The sequence below is a fragment of the Meleagris gallopavo genome, chromosome 20, assembly GCF_905368555.1.
Source record: "Meleagris gallopavo chromosome 20, MGAL_WU_HG_1.1, whole genome shotgun sequence".
In the NCBI taxonomy this organism is placed as follows: domain Eukaryota; kingdom Metazoa; phylum Chordata; class Aves; order Galliformes; family Phasianidae; genus Meleagris; species Meleagris gallopavo.
In genome coordinates, this window is record NC_139423.1 from 2755500 (window position 1) to 2777841 (window position 22342).

Below are 22342 nucleotides of genomic sequence, written 5' to 3' on the forward strand. Positions count from 1 at the left end.
CCTCAAGCCAAATGCAGCCCAGATTTATAACTCCCCCATACCACTCTGAACTTTCCGACACTCCTCTTGAAACATTTCATTATTGCTCCATTACTGTCATGTTCTCTTAAGGACCTGGAGGGGGGAGAAGGTCTCCATTTGGAGACCAGATGCCATTTCTATAGATACTCACAAAACTGCCCAGTGCAATAAATCATCCATTCACCCATTGGAAACGGGCTTTGAGGATATCATAAGCTTAAAAAAGAAAAAGAAAAAAGTGAAAACTGTGACATGCCCTATGTGTAACAGAAACTATCCAGAAACAAAGATGTTGAATTGGTAGCAGGGCACCTTCTGCTGTTTGCAGCCAGACTGCCTATCTGACATGGAGAAAGCAAAGCAGAAAAATCCTCAACAGCCTCCACACTATCTCCAGACACACACCAAGACTCATGGCTGTCTGTACAGCATCACAAATCCTGGCCAAAACAGGCCGGTAGCAACAATTTGTAGCAGCTTCTCCCAGACAGCCCTGGTTGGACTAACCCCAGAATGAGACTGGCACATCAGGGAGGACCAGTATGGAAGCACGATCCTCAGCCCACCTTCCAGGACACACCACCCAAGCTGAGCTCTGGAAAGCGAGCAACCAAGTATTTTCCAGACCTAAAAGCTGATTTGACCTCTTCTTCATACGGCCAGAGCAGACCAGACTTCAGGCAGAATCACAAACACTACAGCCCCCTCCAGTACTGATGTCCTGCAGTCAGTATCCTCAACCAGAAGACCAGGTTCGAGGATCCCACTGAGCTTAAAACCCACTCTCAAGTTTCGTCTTAGAATGCATATATCAACTGACAGCTCTCCTCCATTCTCTGGACAGACACTTCTACAGCATATTACCATCCAAAATGTTCTTACCACTTTGATACTTGTAACATGTCTCCGTTTCTACATATGGAAACCACATTATATATTCCAGATGGAAATTCATACGTTATTCCAGAGAAGGAAACGAGAGCTATTTCATAGTAGATGCATAATTTGTTGTGTGAATATGAAATACGTGACTGCCTCACATGTTATGTTGCGAGCTAATCATAAAAAAACATAATGAAAAAGGTCCCATCTGTCTCTAAATCCTATAATCCAACTGTTCGCAGCTAACTCCAGCTCTGGCAGTACCTGGTATACATACAGCAAGGAGAGTTTTCTGTGCCAGAGAAATACTGGAAACCAGAGGAGCATGTAAAAAGCTCCAACTACAGTTTCATCTGAGGCAGCCTTAGAGAGAGGGGACACCTTACGACACCTCTTCAGCTGGCTGAACTCATTCCCCAACTCTTCAAACCGTTCTTGACCTGCCTTTTTATCCAGGCTACCCTGTAATTATCTTCTTAACATAATTTCCCTGCATTTCCCCTAAGAGTCTTAATGGGATCACTGGGAAAGATCCAGCTACACATTTGAAAGCGTGAGGGCAGAGTGCTGTCCCCAGAAGACCATGGGAATACTGCTGCTCATGTTGTCAGGCTTGTGATTGCTAACTGGAGTTTGCTGGCAGCTGAAGCAGATCTGCAGTGCTGAGTGCTAAGCAGGTGGGTCTGCCCTGCTCTGCTTCTAATGCTGCAGTTTCATTTATCCACAGCCAAATTCCTGAGCTTGATCTTAGAGTTTTACTGCAGTATCACCAAAGAAGCTGCTCCACTGGCACCTCAAGGACCACTTTGAGGTTTGGCTTGGATCTAACATTGGGCAAGGGGCATCAATGGGATGGTTACAGGCTCTTTGTGCCCTGGAATCAGGGGGTGCCAAATCTTTTGACACACAGCAGCTTTCACTCCTCTCCATTAACTTCAGGGACTCTCTCCGCTTTGTTCACCCCCTGCACCACCCAGGATCCTGCCCTACAGCCAAAGCAGCATGGCTACACTCATCCATCCATGGAGAAGATGCATCCCTCTTAGAGCTGAGCTGTGGCAGCAAATCCATCACTTGTGAATGATGGTGGAACTCCACAGTTATGTCACTGCTTCTCCGTGCCCAGGACACAAGGATTTCAATGCCAGATGGAACAGCTCACTTTAAAAGAGCCTTTTTTTTTTTCCCTAACCTCTAACAAAGTATTTCCAAACAAGAGCCCTTTTATTGTTATGCCACTTTCAAGTCATGATGAAGTTCTTAAACATCTGGGCCCGGGCCATTGCCTTTTGAATTTAACCAGTCCATCAGCAATTGCATTTCAGCAGTATGAGTTGTGTCTGTCTTTCCCCAGGCCTGCACTCCATTTCCCACTCAAAATAAGCCTTATTTATCATCACTCCTCCCCCTCCCCCCCAGTCTCTTTTCCTATCTTTCACAAAGTCTGGCAGAAATGGCATGGCAGAGCCCTCTCCCCTGCGGGCTCCTCATCCTGAGGAAACACAAGGAGGACATTAGCAGGGAATTTGTTAAATGCATCTCCTAGGAGAACATGGGAAGCAGACCCTGTTATGCAGAAGGACAAAACAAACACAGCCAAAAAAAGAAAAAAAAGCTCTACCTACCACCACCAAACAATCTCCTACAGTCCTAAGCAAATGAATCTGGATGGAAAATTCCCTCCTGACCCCATATGTGGGGACTGAGCGCAGCGCTCAGGCATTTACAAGAAGGTGATGCCAACAGGTCTGAAGGGAGCTGCTCACCTCCTGCTGTGCTGCAGGCCCCAGGAAGAGTTTCCCTGGCCAAGCAGAAAAAAACAATAACAAATTATGCTTTTTTTGTAAAAATAGGGTTTAAAAATTGATCTGATCTCTTTTCAAAAACGTTGGGGATATCAACAGATTGGATATGCAAGGACTCAAAAAAAGCTTTTTCAGGTCCTAGGCATTGCTGTTTTGTTACATAATCCCTTCCATAAATCTATCAGATTGCATCTTAAAACAACTCCCCAAGCCCATCCAAAGGCAGCTTGACCCTTCCAGTCACAGCAATTCTCTGAGAATTCCTGCCAACAAGGATATCTGCAATAATTCTCAGGTTCTGTTCCCTCTAAGTTGTAGATCCAAGATGGAACCTTGTCAGGTTTCCATCTCTCCACATTGTAGATCCAGACTGTCCCCACCAAACAGCAGTCCCTTCCCTCAGCTCTCTCTTCATCCAAAGAGAAAAAGCACCTACCTAGGCAGTAAGACTGCCAAGACCATGGAGTCACAGAAACACAGAACTGCTTAGGCTGGAGGAGACCTTAAAGATCACCTTGTTCCAATCCCCCTGCCATGGGGCAAGATCTAGATCACCCCTTGGCCACGCTAGTATCTCTCCACCATTGAGGGTGATGACATTCTACCTTAGATGCCGCAGTTAAGTCCCCAAGTTTAATGGGATGAACCTCTGGCAGAGTGTCTCAGGCTACAGATTAAACCCGCTTAAAAGATTACACAACAGCAGTTGCCTGGATTAAGGTAATTCTGCTGGCTTGAGTCCAATTAACTAAAGAATGTACATCAATGTAACCTAACTTCTCCTCAGTATTAATCATCCCAAAACCTTTGTCCAACCTGTCTTCTACAAGCACAGCACTTAAACCATCACTTTAGAGGGTTCCACGTTAATTCAAGACATCAAGTCTATTGCAACCAACTAAAGACACAGATATATTTCAGCAAGTTTTGATCCCATAGGATTCTTCTTTAGTTACAAACTATGCAGATGTTTTAATCAAGAGGTCATGCATTACTGAACTAGAAACTAACCTGTAGGTGTCTTGGCCAACCAGAAGACATAGAGATGTTTCTGGTAGGATCTGCCTTCCATCACACCACAGACTGAAACCAGTGAATTCTGCTGTCTCTGTTGAGAGAAAGGCAAATTAGCAATGATGTTAATTCACACCTGTCACAGCTCCTGTGGATGTCCCCACACCCTCAGAACATGCCCACTGCATGCCCATTCCATCTGGAAATCTTCCCAGATTAGGACGTTTCCAAGTGCCTGCTTACTGCTGACGGCAAAAATCATATAAGGAAATACCCCAAAGAATAGGTAACATGGAAAGGGCAACATGGAAAGGAAGGGAAAAGGGACTGTGGTGAAAGTGCACGACTGGCCTAATCTATCATGTACATTTGGGAAATTGGTCACCTCTGGTCTTCAGTTTGTTTTGGTTTTTATTTCAGCTTCTGAGCTCGTCAGGAGGACAGCCACTGATGACTCCTTTTCCAATCTCAGCCCAGTGACACCAAACAAAATGTTTGCGTGAGTGGGATTCACTTCTGCCTTGGTCACCTTTTCTCTTGATTCGGTTGTAAATCCCTTCTGGATCCTTTTTAACACAAGAGGTAGGGAAAGGGAAGAATCCTTTTACCTCGTGGACTTGGGTAAAACAAAGCATCTAATTTCAAGAGCAGTCGCTTGCCTTAGGAAGCATGCATTGACTTTTACAAACAGCAGACAGTATCCTGAGGCTTTTGGACGACTGCTGTAATGTTTTCTGGCTGGATGGTAAACAGCCAGGTAACCATCTCAAAGCAGGGTTTGAGGTTCCTCCCATTTTCCATAGAGACCACAATCCAAGATCCTACCAGAGAAACAAGTGATTTATCATAGCAGGAGTGCCTCGTTAAGATTTATTACAAACCCTTGTGATAGCTCAGGAGAACTGCTTGCAGGAGTCATCCAGCATACCAGAATGAGCAAGACAGCCCTTCAGGTGGAACTGTGCTATCCAAATCCCTTTACACTGACCTGCAGTCCAGAAATGCTGCGACAGCCACAGCAGCTGTCCCACATTAACAGATGCGAGCAACTTTTAACAAGAATCAGGCACAGAGCTGTTCCAAGCCTCTGCCGTAAAACTGATGAACTGAGAGGAATACAGCAAAGAGAAACGGGGAAAACATAGCATCATGCCACAGCTATTTGATCGTGATTTACATCCCATTCCACCTTATCTTAGCTAAGTCTTTAGGAGAACGCTACACGTGCTGCACAGAAATGGCACTTTGTTCCTCGCTGTGAGTTCTGCTTCCTCAAATGATGGTCCTGCTGCAGAGGAGCAGCACTTGCTGACATCCACAAGGCACACATGCAGCTGTTGAGTGCACTGATGGCACCTGCATGGCCACAGCACAATGCCCACGCTCCCGGAGTTACGCTTTGAAACGTGTGCAGTAGAAAACACAGCATCAATGTCCTTGTGAGCATCGCTGCCTCAGCTGTGCTGACGTCTTCATCCACAGCCACAAGCAGCCTTCCCTGCACGGACAGCTGGGGAAAGAGGAGATCCCTGGCACAGAGATGACAGCCAGAGCACACTGCCAGTATTCAGAACCAGACTTTCCGCTGTTTTGTCTCCAAGTGACATTTTTGTTTGCTTGTCTAAAAATTGAGATTGTAAAGGAAAGAGGATGAATGTATGGCAGAAAGAACTGTGCAATGAAGCGCAACATTTTGGGGGTAAAATGAAACATTTCGGTTGTCCCATTGTTATTTTGTTTTCCATGACAAAAAAAAACAAACTAAAAGAAGCAAGTTTTCCATCTAGTGTGAACACATTTCCCTTCGTGATACAGCAGATATCTGCATTTCCCACACCTATCCCACAGTATGTCGGAGGGAGGCTGATTGCGTCTACTTACAGCATCAAATTCAAGTGTTCTAAACTGACAGGTAACCAGTTCTTCCCATTTAAGGAGTCAATATCAAGTTCTCCCCATAGCAATTAGAGTGACTTTAAAAGGCTGTAGAACCCAGAGCAGCTACTGCCTTTCAATTGTGAAATAACTACTTTTGTAGTGAGCTCAATAACACAAGGGAAAGCTGCCCAGTATATGAAAAGATCCAGGACACCATTTTTGAGCTTGTTTCTCCCATCAGCGCATAATACTATCCAGCTCACACATAGCTGAACTACAGCATCTCTTCTAGGAAGATATCCAGGTTCAAGGTGAGGCATTCAAGCAGGAATGAATTTCCCCCTCCCCTTGTTGAGCAGCTGCTCCACTAGGTAATTACCATGCTGCTCCACAGTTGTCTGATTTCCAACCTGAGTTCAATTTCCATCCACTGGATCTTCTTATATCCGTTACACATCAGAAATCCTCTCCTGGTGCAGGGAATCACACTGTTTCTTAACTTTCTCTCAATAAGACACAGGCACTGAGCTCTCTAAGCCTTCCTGAGCTCCAGACCCTGGCTCGTCCCACTACAGCTGAGGTATCCTCCAACATATATCCAAAATGAGAACAAAAGTCATCACCCCATGTGTAGAGTCATAAACTTCATGCTTTGCCAACCAGAATCGCCCACTGAAACTGTTCCAGCTGCAAACCCCACCTTCCTGCCCCAAATGGGATATGTCAGAAGGAAGGGAAAGGCAGGCTCCAGAGCTCCTCAAAGCAGGCTTTTACTGATGCTAGGGGTCCATCAGCCCAGAATTCTGTTCTTTACCATGCCGTTGTGCCACTTCCCTGAGTAGCATGAGCTGTTTGAGATGGTTTCACTCAAAACTGCACCCATCCTTGGGGAAGCCAACAATTCTCCATGCAAATGACTCGTTCCTTAGGCACTCGCTTTGGGAGAGGTCCAAGGAAAGGTTTTGTGAACAAATCCTTCTCTGGATACCGCTGACATCCAGAGTGAAGACATCCCATCAATGCCATTCCTCCTTGAAGCCCACTCCTCTACTGTTGAGTCGTCGTCCAAAGAAAATATATTAAAATCAACGCCCTTAAATATGACAAGCCCTGAAAAAATGTGCTCTGCAAACAGAGACGATCAATCCAAAGCTGCTCAGGAGGCAACCCCCAGCTGCCAGGCTGCCTGTCAGAACACTCACACACAGTTTTTCCCCAGTAAAATACTGCTCACCTTGCTGGACCCAGCAAGCTGCTGCTTGCTGGTGAAAGCAGTACTAAAGAAGCCTGAAGCAGGCTGTGCCTTGCTGTGTTTATTCAATTCAGAGCAAGGCAAATCTAGCCCTTGACTCAGCTGCCCTGCAGATAGCACATCCTGACAGGAGGGAGCTCAGTGCTTCCCAGGGGCTATACTGGTGGTCTCAAAGCAGATTTTGTTATCTCAGCAGCAGCTGCAATTATGGAGCCTAAGGAAGCATATAAACAAAAAAGGAATTGAATGATTTCATGAGTGAATTTAGGGCTTGTGACAACAAAAATGGAAAAGTAACGTATGCAGGCAGGGCATGGGGAAATGCTGGAGTTTTCAGCAGTTTGACCAAGGCAGGAGCAGGGAGCTGCTGAATCAGCCCTGGAGCCAAAGCAGTGAGCTGCCATCCTCTCTGGACCTCCAGCAATTCCTCGAAGATTTCACCCAGTTCTGCCAACACCCAAACTGAGCCCCCGCACCTACAGATACCACAACACAGCCTTACTCCTGAGAGCCCAATCTTACACCTCACCTTCTACATACACCGTGCCCCTCTACCCAAACCCACCACGTCACCTCCTTCCCAACCTGCAGCAACCTCCTGTGTGCAGCTTCCAAGCAACAGCAAACCATGAAACAGGGACACAAGAGGAGCAGCAGAGCTAATTACTGCTTTAAACAGAGACAGTCTAGCCATTAAGAGAAACTATTAAGAGAAACGGTGGGTTATCCACCGCGTGCTCTGCCCAGAGTGGCAAAGATGTTTCAGCCAGAAGTGAGTTAGTGGGCTCAGCTGTGAGGTTAATGGACAACATTTCATAGCCTGATGTTCAGAAGGTCAGGTAGATAAAGCCTTCGAGTTTCCGGCTCTACGTCCACATCTCTAAACAAATGGATGAGGGAATAACAAAGAGGCTCCTCCAGGCTGCTCTATTCTTAAGTTCAATCATGGGAAAGTTGGGGTAAGTTTATAAAACAGTAGCATTTTCTCTTGTGTTTGGCATGGCAGGAGGCCAGGACTGATCTCTATTCAGTGCTGTGTATCACGTTTCAGTGCTCTCTGGGTAAGGTTATCAGCACTGACCTGCCAGTCTCACACATTCCTCCCCAAGAACAAAACTGTCCATCAAACGTTTCTTTGCTCTGGAGATAAATTTGGCACCCAGGTTCAGTGCAGGCAGAAAACTGATCCTCCAGTGCAAGGAAACATCAGCACTGGAGGGGGTTCTGTTGGTGTGAGCACCGACCCGCTACCTGAGCCACCAAAGCTCTCTGGGACGTGCAGTGCAGTTCTGCAGAGGTAATACAAGAAGGTGGTGATGTAGCCTTGCAAAGAGCCAACATCTCCCTGCACCATCTTCAGGGCACCGCCAGCTCCTGCTGCAGCAACACCTCTCTGACGCCTGCAAAGTAATTAGCAACAGCTCTTACTGCTGTCCCCTAATGGGAGATGGCCTCGTTAATTACACTACACTGACTCAGCTTAGCGTGCTTGGAGATAATAAAAACACTGTTAGTCCTCCTTCCAAAATAAGCAGTGAGCTCTCATTTTACAGACACTTACAGAAAGATCCCGCGATAAAAATATGACACCTTGTGTTTCAAGACTTTCCGTCATGCCTCAGAGTACCTCGTGCCTAAATATTCCCTAAAAGAATCTGCTCACCCACTGCTGAACTGCCTGCACCAAACAGAACGCTATTTTAGGGTACCCAGCAGAAATAGCAGATCAGGCTGAGGTGAAGGGGATGGAATAACTCCGCTCAGACTGCAATGAAGCACTGGTTTAACATCCACCTGCACTGCCTTACAAGCACGGAGCACCCTTAGCAGTAGGACCCTCATGGAGCTCATCAGCCTCAGTTACATGAACCTGGTTGCTCATACAGACTAATTACATATTGTTCAGGATGTTAACACCTTTCATTTACAAACCACATCGCTTTCCAACAGTCTGTCATCTGTACTCCCTAAAGAGCCAAGGAAGCCCGGAATTTAAGCATTTCACAGTACATGCAGTGCCTAACACAGTGCATCCACAGAACCACAGTTTGTCCTCCTGACCTGAAACACAGGAAAGAACAAAATTTCAGAGTGCTCCCCCCATCGCCGTTAAAGAAAGGCAGAAGGATTGAATCACCTGATAGATGAATCCCTTTTCCTTTGCTGATTTTTTAGGAAGGAGGGAAGGAACCCTCCCATGGTTACTACTACATGGTGGGACTGAGGCCATGGCTTCTTTAAGGGAGAAATAACGGGTTTATTGGGGAAAATAAATAATGCTACTCCCATTCTGAAGATGTCCCGAAATGTTTCGTTCTCTTTCTCAAGTACATTAGTTCCAAAAAATTATCAGCATTTAATTTTTAAAGAGGGATTTAAATGGTTCTGGGGCTTGCAGCTGAAGCAAAAATGAATCAAACGAAACATTTAAGGCATTCCATTTATTTTGCTAAATAATCCTCCTCTTAGCAGGATCAGAAAGAAATTAAGAAACATTTTTTTTTTTCTCAGTTTAACAACCCAAAGTAAAAAATCAATTATTCAGAGCTCTGGTGCTGAGCTCTTTTGAAAAATCTACCTTTCCAATATGCCTGAGATCATTAAAAGATATTACTTAGCACAACCATGTGCACCAAATTAAAGGGATCAGCACTAGGTGGAAAGCAAAGGCTGTGTTTAAAAGCAATCTCCATAAAAATCAGTGACAACATTTGACAATTGTTTGTATTTCTAATAAAGCAGGTGGTTTCGTCAATTATAATGGAGATGCAATCTTTCTTACAAGTAATGCAAGTGGAAATACTCAGTGCTAGAGAAATTAGGCTGAGAAACCACATATATACAGAAACAAGTCGTGTTCCACTGAATGAAAGAGGGATGGAAAAGTGAAAAATTAAAGGCTAAAGGCAAACTGAACTCAAGTTTTTACTTCTCAACAGTGTCCTTTTAAAGAAACTACCCGTTAAGTTTTCTTTCCAAACACTGAATCAACAGGGAAAAGGGCACTGGGATCTGACCTTCCTTTAATAATACATTGGCAGTTTTTCCTTTTGAGGGAAAGACGTTTTATAAGAGGAAAGACAAACAACCCCAACAAGCTTAATAAATTTGTTCACGGAGAGAGCTGAAAAAGGAAGGACCACAAATCAGGACAGGCCCTCTGTTTTTCTTTCAGACCTGTTTTTATTTTAGCACCTTTTCTTTAAAGAAAAGAAAGGCATACCATAATATTTGGAATACCAGTGGGTGTTAGGGAAAACAGAGCCCACCCTGAGCCGGGGAGGAGCTCAGCCCCGCTGGGCAGCTGCAGAACCAAAGCACAGGGAGCAGAAGCACAGCAGGGAGAGAGCCCGTTCTCCTCCTTTAGCTCTTGTTTCCACTCCTGGCTCAGAGGTTGCTGGTTTATTTAATCAACTAAGTGGTGTCTCCCAGGATGGGTCCTGCTCTCAGTTAACACAGAGTGCAGTTGAACTGCTGGTACAAGCCCTGTGTTTCTGGGAGGGATGTGTCTGTACTAAAGCATCTCACCAAAGTTTCATGTAACCTGGGGGAGTGAAAAGATAAGGGAGGAGAAAAAAAGCTCAAAACTGGGCACTGCTGTCAGATTTGGGGCTGGATTCTCAACTGCCTAGGGTACTGGGGGTTTTGTAATTGCACAGGTTGGTGTACAGGGATCAGGTTGTTTCAGAGGTTTTTGTACCTCCACCCATACAAGAACAAGTACGCTGAGATCAAAGCAGCTTCCAGCCCAGATCGTAGGGGAGGGTGCAAGCAGGCAAGCAGCACCAGCACAACAGCCTCCCAGGAGTCAACTCCTGGGGGCCCAGAACCATGGAGGGGCCCCATTGGGAATCTCTGTACAACTCCAGTCACATCCTTCCTGGCCATGAGAAAATGAAGAGCTATTGTGAATGCGTCTGAGGACTCCATCCAACCCACTGCTCACTAGATCTCCTTAACACAGGGACCAGATTGTGAGGGAGCACACAGCAGAGCCCCAGTTCCTCAAAGTGACTAGGGCACATCATTTCTCTGTACCTTGGACAAGTAATCCAGCAAGAGATGGAATGAGGAACAGTCAAGATGTCCCTTGAGCCTCACAGCGTTAAAAATTCCAGATGAGCACATGCAGCAGATCCACACCTTGGACAGGTTCTTGCCTCCAGCAAAGTCCATCCTGAAATGGGCCAGAATTGAGAGCAAGAGGAAAATCAAACTCATGTAGCTCAAGGACAGAGATTTAGCTCTCGACACAAAATGGTTATTCTCTCTGAAGCAGGTACTAAACTCCACCAAAGGACAATGTTACACCCAGGCACTATAGACTTCAGTGCTCTAAAGAGACCTCATCTTTACCTGAGCTGGAGGCTGGACCACCCTGCCATGGACAAGACCCTCTTTTCCCCAGCCCTCTCACTCATTGTGTATCCATGCTCATCTCATGCTTTAAAACAACAAAAGAAACAAAATGCCCCAAAACAATCCAAAATGTAGAAATGAATTCTTGCTAACATTCTTTTCGTGATTACTGTATAAACAATAATCCAGTGAAACGAGCGATACCAATCTCCTTTAATGACTCATTCACCAGATTTCCACCCTTGCCTTTCAGACCTCAGCATCACTGTAGCAGTGTTTTGTCTCCTACCCATCAATTGATACTTAAATAATGCATAAAACTGTCTTATTTAAATGCATGTTGAATATTTATTTGGAAGCTCATCACAAGTTGAAAGATAACCTTCATTTCCAATTCCCTTTGGGATAATCAGCTAATTGGGATCAGCAGAAGCTCAGTCTCTTCAGTCAGCATCAGAGCTCTTCTAACAATGCCTTTGGCACACATGGAGAGGCTCAGTCCCTCGTGCCACCTCATCTAACCCAAGGTAATTGACAAGGAGGACTAAAAAGGAAAGAATGTAAGTGGTCACAACCACTCACCTCTTCATTCTCCTTTGTGATGCTGGACGTAGGCCAGGCACAGGCAGGAAAGAGCCAACCACTTCCCTCAGATTACTGCTGAAACCAAATCCTGGCCATAAGCTCGGAAGGAACCTGGCACCTCCTGGCATGGGCACAGCAGGACCTCAGACTTGCTTCTTCTTATACAGATTGCTTTGAAACATCTTGTCATAAATTCAGTTCCTAAAAATACAGGGCCTGTGATAGAGCCTGGACTGTTTGCATCTCCAACCTGAGGAAGTAATAATGCCTTCAAGGCAGCATGCAGCCCTGCTTTCTGATGTGAACCTCCCTCCTCTTGGAGGAGCCCATTGACTCGGTGCTTAGGGCTGCTCCAGACCCCTGGGATGCAACAACTCAATGCTGGAAAGCCGTTGGTAAGTGGTCATTTATTCCACACTGATAACTGGTTTTTGTTTCTTTGTAAGGAAACAAAACTGTTTCAATAAATTAGGGAGAGGGAGGTGCATGATATCAGCTCAGGAATAAGATCCAAAGGACCGGTCACACCTAACCTCTGAGAGCATTATGTGAAATGCTCACTGATGGCCCCCAGGAGCCACCAAAGCCCTTCCCCCATCAGCAGCTGCTGGTTTGTGACATGTCCCTCAGTACGAGACCCAACAAATCAGCACATGGAAGAAATGCAGCCATGCCCCGAGCCTGGCAGGTCTTTGGCAGCAGCCACCAGAAGCTGCACAGGGAGCAAACAGAATCACTTCTGTTAATACCGTATTTTAGGCTTGTCAAGTTCACTTTTAGTGGAAATCCAATCAAATAAAGCTTATACGGTAAACATCAACTAATTTTCATACACTTCATTACTGAAAATTAATCCTATTTCTCTCCTTTACCAGGTGAGCGTCTCCCATTGCTGTGCTCCACCAGCACAAGGCAAGGCAACCCACGGGACATGGGAATCATGCTGCTCAGCCAGAACCTTTCCTACATTTGCACTCAGGAATTATTTTTCATCTTTTCTCCCCAAACACCTGCACCAGTTTCAGCCAGACCCCTCTTACCTGGGACCAGTGCAAGGGAATGGTGGAAGAGCTCTAGAATCTTCTCATAAATGGAATCTCCCATTAGCTACAGATTTCCTCCTGTGCAGAAAACAAAAGCACACACAAGAACCCCAGTGCACAATCCCAACTTCCTGTATGGATTTTCTAAGAATCTGATGCAAAGTGGCTGGTTTGTGAGTGAAAGCTATTGGACAACTGGATCCTGTAAGGACCCCCACTAATATGTGGCGGTTTGTCCAAATTAATGTAATAATCATGGAATCATAGGATGGTTTGGGTTGGAAGGGACCTTTAAGATCATCTAGTTCCAATACCCTGCTATAGGCAGGGACACCTCCTTCCAGACCAGGTCACTCACAGCCCCATCCAGCCTGGCCTCGAGTGCTTCCAGCATGGTGGCATCCAGAACCTCTCTGGGCTACCTGTTCCAGTGTCTCACTACCCTCACAGTAAAGAATTTCTTCTTAATATCTAGTCTAAATTGACCCTCTTCCAGTTTAAAGCCACTTCCCTTCATCCTGTCACTAATAATGTTAAATGTCATTTATGTACATCTGGAATGAGACCCAAGCAGTGTGGAGGGAGCACTGATGCACACGGCAGGGACACGGTGCAGGGACTGTGCATGTCCAGCCATTTGGACCCAAACCCAAAGGACTCCCACGGAGAGGAGCTGCCTCCTCTGCACAACAGTTCCTCCCCCTTCCACCCCATGGGACACTGGGATCCAGAGAGATGGATCAATCTTACCCCGGAGCCACAGGTCTCCTCTTACATGGATGAATGAGAGCCCACACTGAAACCTGAAATATTTTCAAGACCAATCATTAACATCCAACACGTGCAGGCAACAGACCAACTATTCTTCTGAGGAAGCTGGCATGTCAAAATCTGGTATTTCCCTCAGAAAAAGCAAGGAAGGGACACGTGGCTCCAAGGAGCAGCCAGCACCAAGTAGGGCTCCCTGCATCTCCATCGCATCCACCACCAGCACAGTGCAGGTTTTCCTCCTCGCTGAGACGCAGGATGGAGAGGTTGCACACAAAGGAATCCTTCGTTTCCAGCTGTTTCGAATTTTCTGTGTACTTGGAAAAAGTAAAATGATTCTTTAGCACCGAGAATAGCTGGTGATATTGAATTTGGAGTGTGCAGGCAGGGATTAGCTGAACGGAAATGCATGGTGGATGTTTCACGGGTGTTTTACTCATCCAGGGAGAGAATAAAAAATGTGGCAATCGTTATTCTGTGGGATATTTAATCCCTTCAACTAATTTTGCGTGAAACAGGCTTTAGATTCCACTCCCTCCTCTTCTGGTTTTGTTTTTAAACTCTTCCCCACCTTCTTCTCTTCCCTCTTAGAAAAAGGAATGAAAACAAGAAATGAAAAATTTTCCCTTCCCCATCCTTCAACTTCTCTCAAACCACTCTCCTTTTCTTCAGGTGGGTCCCAGGTAACCTTTGACATGTTTTTAAATCTCAGTGCCTACTCTAAGGCTCCTAATTCCATACTTCAGCACCCGAAGCGTGAGCTGGCTTTAAAAAACGCTGAGCACGCAGCAGCTCCCAATAAATTTCACACCCTAGCAGAAGTCCTGTTGTCGGGAACTGTTTTCATCCCCTCATTTGCAGGTTGCCTTCATTACTTCCTTCCCTTGGGTCACAAAAAGGCTGTTAGTGACATCTCCCATTTACCAGGTGCGGCAGTATAAATTCAGAGTAACTCCACTGAACTTAATGTGCTTAATGTAGATACTCAGAATCTGCACTGCTGCAAATGAGATCAGAATTTGTCCCGGCCACAGGAGCCAGAGGGAGGTCAAATGCTTTACATACATTACCTCCTCTTCAGCATGCTAATGATGTGCAGTTTTGAATGCTTTTCCCCAGACGCTGCAGTTCCAGGAATGGCACTAAAAGCATTAAAAGGAAGCACGGCAGACCTCGCCTCCGGATGCCCGATGAAGCCACGCACCTGATGGAGGCAAACGGTATGAAGGTGAGCTGGGAGGGGGCAAATTCAGCAGTTCCCAAAAAAATAATCACAAATCCACCCTTGCTGATGTCACTGCTCCCATTCCTGGCTACTCAGAACACACAGCACTGGCAGCCGTTACAATCAACGCTGGCCATGAGCATCTGTTTACAAGGGTGGATAGTGATAGAACAAGGGGAATGGTTTTAAACTGAGACAGGGGAGGTTTAGGTTGGATATTAGGAGGAAGTTTTTCCACACAGAGGGTGGTGAGGCACTGGAACAGGTTGCCCAAGGAGGCTGTGGATGCCCCATCCTTGCAGGCATTCAAGGCCAGGCTGGATGTGGCTCTGGGCAGCCTGGTCTGCTGGTTGGTGACCTGCACACAGCAGGGGGTTGGAACCAGATGATCACTGTGGTCCCTTGCAAACCAGGCCATTCTGTGATTCTACGATCCTTCCTCCAGCCCAGGACTCCGGTGCTGGCACCCAAACAGTAGGACATGCTCACATCCCCACTGTGCTGGACACAGCCCTGCCCCGCGTCACTACTGCTGCTCAGGCTTCAGCTTTGCTTAACATGGACAAACACCTCACCCAAATTTCAGTTCAGCTGTGCTCTGCCATCTGCTCATGGTTTTCCTGATGTTACCTGTGCAGCTCCATCGTTTGAACACAGGCTGAAGCACATGTGGTTTAAAGCTGGATGTTAATTAGGAACATTTAGCACGTCAAATACATGATTAATGCAAAGGGTTTTAATTGAAATGAACCAGAATTCCACAGGTCTGCTCTCCTTCCCTACTTTTGGGGGTAAAGAGCCTTTTTTTAAAGCAAAACCAGGTCAGAGACTTGGCTGGTGTAAAGCAGCCTATTTGTATTGGAGGCGATGGAGGCTATTTGCTCCAGCTGAAAATGTGGCCTGAAAACTGAGGGCTGCATTAAAAATAATGAGAAAAATGTCACAACACTACTCTGCATTGTTTTCTTATTAACAAACATCGCTGCGAGGCATGATTAAGGGAGCTCATCATTCACATTGTAATTATGAGGTATTATTTGCAATATCATTTTAAATTTGCCTCTCGGTAATCCACTGAAGAAAATCTGATTTCAGCTCACTTCACGATTATGTTTTTGCTAACAGAATAATGCAGGACTGCTTTGTTTGGACCAGATAACGGACCCCACTTTCATGGGGCAAAAAGGAACCTCATGACTGCAAAATAGGAAACAATAAAGTATTTCGAATTCATGAGGTTCAATATTAATTTCACAGTTTGCTTTTTGGAGGGAAAAAAAAAAAAACCAACTAAACCAAACACAGGCTGTGTAGCAAATGAAAACTTCTCTGGCCTGAACTTGCAGAACTACAGCAGAAATTACAAGACGTTGCTTCAGGTCAATTTTGGGACAGCTTTGCTTTGGCACTCCATAGCAGAGCTCCAGATCTCAAAGGTCCAAACCAAAAACGTTTTGAATTTTGCCATCTATCTGGCTTATTCCATCGCTGATGACGAGTCCCCAGATGCTAATGGCAGTGAACTCTGGAGTGCTTTTCAGGAGCAGCCCAAAAATCTGATAGCACATCCTTACCCTGGCTTGTCCCATCTACCCACGGAATACTTGACAGCACTGATCGGATGTCTCAAAAAAATAGTGGGTGACCATGAAATGGAAGGGAATCCAATGCACACCAGGCAAGAACTTCAGTTCTGGCCTATTCCCATCATCAATCCTCTTAATAATCTCAGAAAGTTGTTATTTTGGTGTAAGTGCCTGTGAATACCTGCAGCACGCTATCGAGTTTTAAAGCCGCTGAATGCTTATTGCCCTCGCTTGCACAGCTTTGCCTAACTTTAATGATTTGAGATGAGATTTTACAGGTGAAAAATTGGCCTCCAGGAACATTTTTTCTTTAATTTATACCTACAATGACCTACCCCTTTCTGGGCTGAGGACAGCAGAAATAACACTCTCCAGCTAAGTTCAACAGCTCAAGCAACTTTTCCCTTAAAAATTCCTCATTGCCTTTTACACTTTGGAGCAGGCATTTTATTGGGGGTGTCCCTGCGGTCGTCCTTGAGAAAACGGGGCCAATTTTACAAGCTTTTGTAAAGTCAAGTTTGCACAAGCTCAGAAATACCTCCCTGTGCAGACAGATCCATCTGTCTGGGGCACACACTGTGGTGAGGCTGCATGGTGCCATCCCTCCTGCTCAGCTCTCGCCATGGGAAGGCCTTTCTGCCTCACTGCCATCGAGGTGGGAAAACACTGCAGAGCTTTTTGTGAACAAGTATTACAAGTGCAAATGGCACTGAGATAAGGAGGAGCAGAGCCAAGGCTCAGCACCACCGCTCAGACCTGCAGGAAAGGTGCTGGTCCTTACCAATAAACCCACACCAAACTTAATCCTCATTGCTGGCATGAGGGGGAAAACCCAGAGCACACCCCCAGGCACAGCTATTGAGTGCAGCAGGAGTTTGGCACTCACAGCCTGAGCGCCTGGCTCAGGAAAGCACCATTCAGTGCTGTCAGAAGGAACAGACTGACCCACGAAACCTTCCCCAAGCAGTGCTGCTTGAGGCTTCACATTTGCTGAACCTTCAGCAACCTGAAGCAAGCATTCAGCTCAGGCTGGCTTCTGCAAGTTGGCAAGATCATGGGGCCTCCCTTCTGCACCAAACCATGCACTGAACAACTTCTCATCTGAGCCCGTGGGCTCTAAAAACAAGGCAGGCAGCAGGAGCTAACGGGCTGCAAAAGGCAAGCTGCCTCTAGCTGGCAAGGGAATGTACTGAACCTTTTTTCTCTCTTCCTCTGCCCTCCTCCTGCTTCTTTCTTCCCCCATTCCCTCTTTTCTCAGCCCAAAGCCCTTAATCTCAATGCTGATAATTGTAATTGCTCTGCTATGTGGCCATCTGAGCAGCTCAGAAATGTCCATCTTGGGCCAGTTCTGCTCACGATGTGGCAGAATAAACAGAATAGGCAACCAGACTCCTCCAGAATTTTAATTTAAAACAAATATGGAGTCAAATGAGTATTAATCATCTTCCTACTGAAGGCTGGTTTTGGCAGGGAGCTCTGAATGCACACTGCCATTCAATCGGATAAAGAAAACAGTGATGGGACGGCAGCTGGAAGAGCTGCTGGGGTTGGACTGGGTTCTCTCCAGATCCTTCTGCCCACGACCAGAGCTGTGATTTACATATCAGCCAGATGATTCCTCCTTCAGCTGCTGGGCTTTGGCAAGCGATCTGAGGAGGTTATGGCAAGCACCTTGCCCAGGGAGAGCCAGCATGGCAAGGGGCAAGCTGCTGCACTGCAGGGCAACTGCGAGCAGTGCCACGGGGTAAACTTCTTCCTCAGGCTGAAGAATGTTGCCTTACAGGCAGTGGGGTGGTGATGGGAACTGGGGAGAGCTGATGAGCTCATTAGTGCTTGAGGTGGTCAAAACACTGATGTCCTCCAGGGGGTATCAGGTTGGGAATGAGAGAGCAGTGATTGCAATCCAAATTTGTATTACTCTACACCTCCTGTACCAGGACATTGGTTTTCCAGTCACGTAACCAATTAGAGATTAGAATTTTTAATTAACTTCCTTAGCAGTTCTGGGAGGACCACACATTTCTCTAACCAGACAGCCCACTTATTACACAGGTCAGGTGGCTTTCCACACTGCAGCCCTGCAGGACTGGCTCCCTTCACCCAGCCCCAGAAGCAACAGATGGGGTTCTGTCCACTAACAGATGAGAGGGTTTTGGCTGGAAATGTCCAACTCAAAAGTGAATCTGGCCCGTGATACAGCTAAATTTCCTTTCAGGTGAATTATCAAGCCAGGGAAGGAGGCATGAATGATATTATTTGTCTCTCTTGTCTCCTACAACTACATTATTGCAACAGGGTTCCTATGAGCATTATCTACGACTTTGCTGAGTTTGCAGATCATCCCTTTAATTGCAGTAGTTTTGGGAGAGGTCAGAAAAGAAGCTGATCCTCAGGCCAAGAACCAGAAATTGCTATCTGAAGCTCACTGTCTGACTCTGCCAACACGTCCCAGCACTTTTTGACTCAGACTAGGTGTTGATAAACAGACCAAAGCTGGCTCTTGCAGGCACTGCTGCCAACAGCTGCAGGGGCATCCAGCCCTGAGCTGCAGCATGCATGAAAGCAAAAAGCAAGACTGAGTACAGACAGAAGCTCTAATCTGAAAATCCAAAGCGTAAGAAAAACTGCTGTAGCCCAGGATGAGAATAAGGTGACCCACTGCCACTACAAGGTGACCTGTTCTTTCCCATTTCTGATGCTTCTGATCCCCCGAGTCCCCATGCGGCCGCACTGTGAAATCCATTTGAAACATCAGAGAGAGATTGTATATCAAGCTAAAATAAATTCATCTACCCACCCACCCCCCTTATAGGCCAACAAAAGATTCCCCCTTTCTCTGCTACACCCATTTCACTGCCCTTTGGCTCAGCAGCTCAAGCACATCATGGAAATAAAGCATGCCTTCGGTTCCCTTGAAAATCCAAATTGAGATGCTCGAGTTTATTTCATTCTGTTTTCTTAAGCCCAAATAGAAAAATAGGTTTAGAAGCAGAAAAAAATAATAATAATAATAACCTGCCATTTCAATCCCGTTCAGGCAATTAGCTCACTGCTGGCTGCGTGCTAATGCGATCGCCTCTCATTGTTTGTTCCTATTTATGCTGCTCTTTAAAGTTCATTAAAATCACTGCTGCTATCTCACACAGAACAACTCTTCAAAACATCAGTGTCATGCGGTCGGGAAATCTATGCTTTGAAGTTTCCTCCTGCATTCATTTTTATCAGGCTTTTTTCTCCATTTCTCTCTCCCTTTTTTTTTTCTACCTTTCTTTTCCTATATATTTCTTTTTCTTAACGACTAAACCAGTTTCATGCTCTTCACAGTTATTCCGAAATCTGTTCCTCCTGACACAGCACTGATACATCGTTCCTTGCTCATAGCTATTTTTCTCATTTCCATCATTTCTCGCCCCGCTTGCTTTGGCTCTGCTAAGTCCATCACAGCTTTGTTTTTATATCCTCGTCGCTGTACTTTATGGCCCAGTAAAACCTAGAAAGCTGCTTCACAAAGCACACATGCCAGCTCTTTGATGTTTGTGTTTGCGTGGCAGCTTGCTGGAACTCAGCACTCCCCACCTTGCCCTCCTCACCAGCTCTGCAGCAAGGTTGGATGTTAGGAAGAATTTCTTCTCAGAAAGAGCAGCTGAGCATTGGCACAGGCTGTGCAGGGAGGTGGTGGAGTCACCATCCCTGGAGGTGCTCAAGGAACGGGCAGATGCAGTACTTATGATCAGTGGCAATACTGGTGGTAGGTGGGCAGTTGGATTAGATGACCTCAGAGCTCTTTTCCAGCCTTAGTGACTCTGGGTTTCTAAGCCATAGGTCAGCAGCTCTAGCAGAACCCGATATCTCCACTGTGGCCAAGTGCCACAGCTCAAGCTGCCATAAACCTGCCATAAACCACGGGCATCCAGTCCTGAGCTGCAGCACGCACGAAAGGAAAAAGCAAGAGTGAGTACAGACAGAAGATCTAATCTGAAAATCCAAAGCGTAAGAAAAACTGCTGTAGCCCAGGCTGAGGGAGCTCAGCTTGGCTTGCAGGGTTGCCCCATGGCCAGTCCTGGGACTGAGGGTGCTGCCCCTAAGGCTTCTGTACCTACACAAGCAACTCAGAGGACACAAGCAAGGGTCAGCACTGCAGGGGAATGACTGACCAAGGGTCTGAAAACAAACATCAGGAGATGTTTTCAGACTGGTGCCACACCTGCCAGGTAACATCGCCTCTCCTCGTGTGTGCATAAAGCCCAGGTCAGTAAATTGGTTGGTGCTGGATACATCCACCAATAGAGTCTGGATCACCAACCTTAGCACCTGCCCACACCCAACAGATTCTGGATTGGACACAGAAACACATAAAGACAGAATTACCTGTATGATTATTTAGAAATAGCTTTATGGAGAGATCACTTTTGTTCTTTACACTCAAATCTCTCTTTCTGAATAAAAATTATACTGTTTTACGTTGTATAAAAATACAGTTAAAGCTCAACTCAGAGGTTACCTCACTGCATATTTTTGTTCCTACGCTCTTTAGAAAGTGATATTTCCCTCTGACCCAGAAGAACTGGAAAAACTTATATGCTGAGAATGAGCAGAAGACCTCTGTCGGGAGGCAGAACTGTTTTTCAGCCTGCAGTAATTAACGAGTGCTGTAGACCATCACTTAATACGATACAAACAGAGCTGCCAAATCTCAGGATTATATCTGGAGCTTTACTCTCAAGTCCGCAGCATCTGGAAACATGTGATTTTAAGAATATCTCAGCTCTGATATTTTTTTTTTCAAATGCTTTTCTAAATTCTGTGGCTGCAGCTTAAAAACACAAATTGTAAAGGCTATCAAAAGCACAACAAAAAGTTCAGCATTAATATTTTTTTAACTTTTTCTCCTTCCAAGCTGTCTCTTGAGCTGCAGCCTTGATCCACGGTATTTTGGTGACCAGCAGTTGGTGGTGCTCAATCTGTCACGGTAAATAACAAATGCTGCAAGCCGTCCCTTAGCAGTTTTACAAACAGTTCTGGCTCCCAGAGAAGAAGGGTCCCTCCAGGGCTGGGACTTGTTAACACCAATGTGTTTGCACCTTGTGTAGAGAAGGCACCACTCTGATCTTCCAGGACTTCTGAAAGGGGAAAACACTTCTTCCTTCACCACGACATGAGTAACACAAGATGGGCAGTTATTTCATTTGGCTCAGCTGAATATAAAGAGCCAACACTTCCCAGGTCCCTGCTCGCTCTGCAGCTCCTTCGGCTCGCCCATCACAAACCAAAGGGGAATGTGAAGGGCAAAGCTGCCTTTCTGGTGAGCCAAGGAAGGCTGCCCAGCACCCACGCAGCTCTCACAACTCACTCCTCTGGTGACAGCAGAACAGAACCTCACATCTCAGCAACAAGCCTACAGCCGAAGTGGGTTTATCCGGCAGGAAGGCGGTGTGCTCGTTTGAGCTGATCAAGAACCTGTGAGTAACTTCCATGGGAATACGCCCTCTTTCATGGACAGCTCTTGAAAGAGAGTTCACACATCACTCAGGACTTCAGATGAACAAAATATGAGAAGTTTTTGATTTTCAGCTGCTTCACTTTTCTTCTTTCCCTGAACCCATTCTGCTCTCAAGTGGGATGCGTTCCACAGACAGTCTCCAAGCATCCACAAGGCCCTGCCCAGACCTCTGGCTCCAGCCCCTCATTTTCACACACCAGGGAAGGCAACAACCACTCCAGTACTGATTTAGCCTCCTGGGCAAGAAAGGCTCTCCAACACAGCACCCAACACAAACTCAATGCCATCTATCCCACCACCACTGTTACATGTTGCTAGGGCAGGAAGGTTGCCCAAGACCAGCACAAGGGTTAACATCAGAGTGCAATAAATGCACTGTCAATTTAATCTGCTTTTTACAAAGCCGATTTGTCTGCCTTTTCAA

The 22342-nt window shown here is 46.0% G+C and overlaps 1 protein-coding gene across 8 annotated transcripts in view; it reads right to left on the reverse strand.

The window, feature by feature from the left end:
• Positions 1 to 22342, reverse strand: part of LOC104913764 (uncharacterized) — a 66583-nt gene that overhangs the window by 39165 nt on the left and 5076 nt on the right. For 5 of the 8 annotated variants that reach the window (XR_014887405.1, XM_031556297.2, XM_085239975.1 and 2 more), the window contains exons 5-8: positions 12837 to 14811; positions 11794 to 11997; positions 10891 to 11029; positions 3720 to 3816 (exon numbers count right to left, since the gene is read on the reverse strand). Coding sequence is in view for 4 of the 8 variants with exons in the window: in XM_031556297.2 (XP_031412157.2) it covers positions 3720 to 3816; positions 10891 to 11029; positions 11794 to 11924 (367 nt within the window). In the remaining 4 variants the exon portion in view is untranslated. Of the gene's footprint in view, positions 1 to 3719; positions 3817 to 4107; positions 4289 to 10890; positions 11030 to 11793; positions 11998 to 12836; positions 14812 to 22342 lie in introns of all 8 variants that reach the window. The other 3 variants (XR_014887407.1, XR_014887406.1, XR_014887404.1) reach the window with 2 other exon arrangements.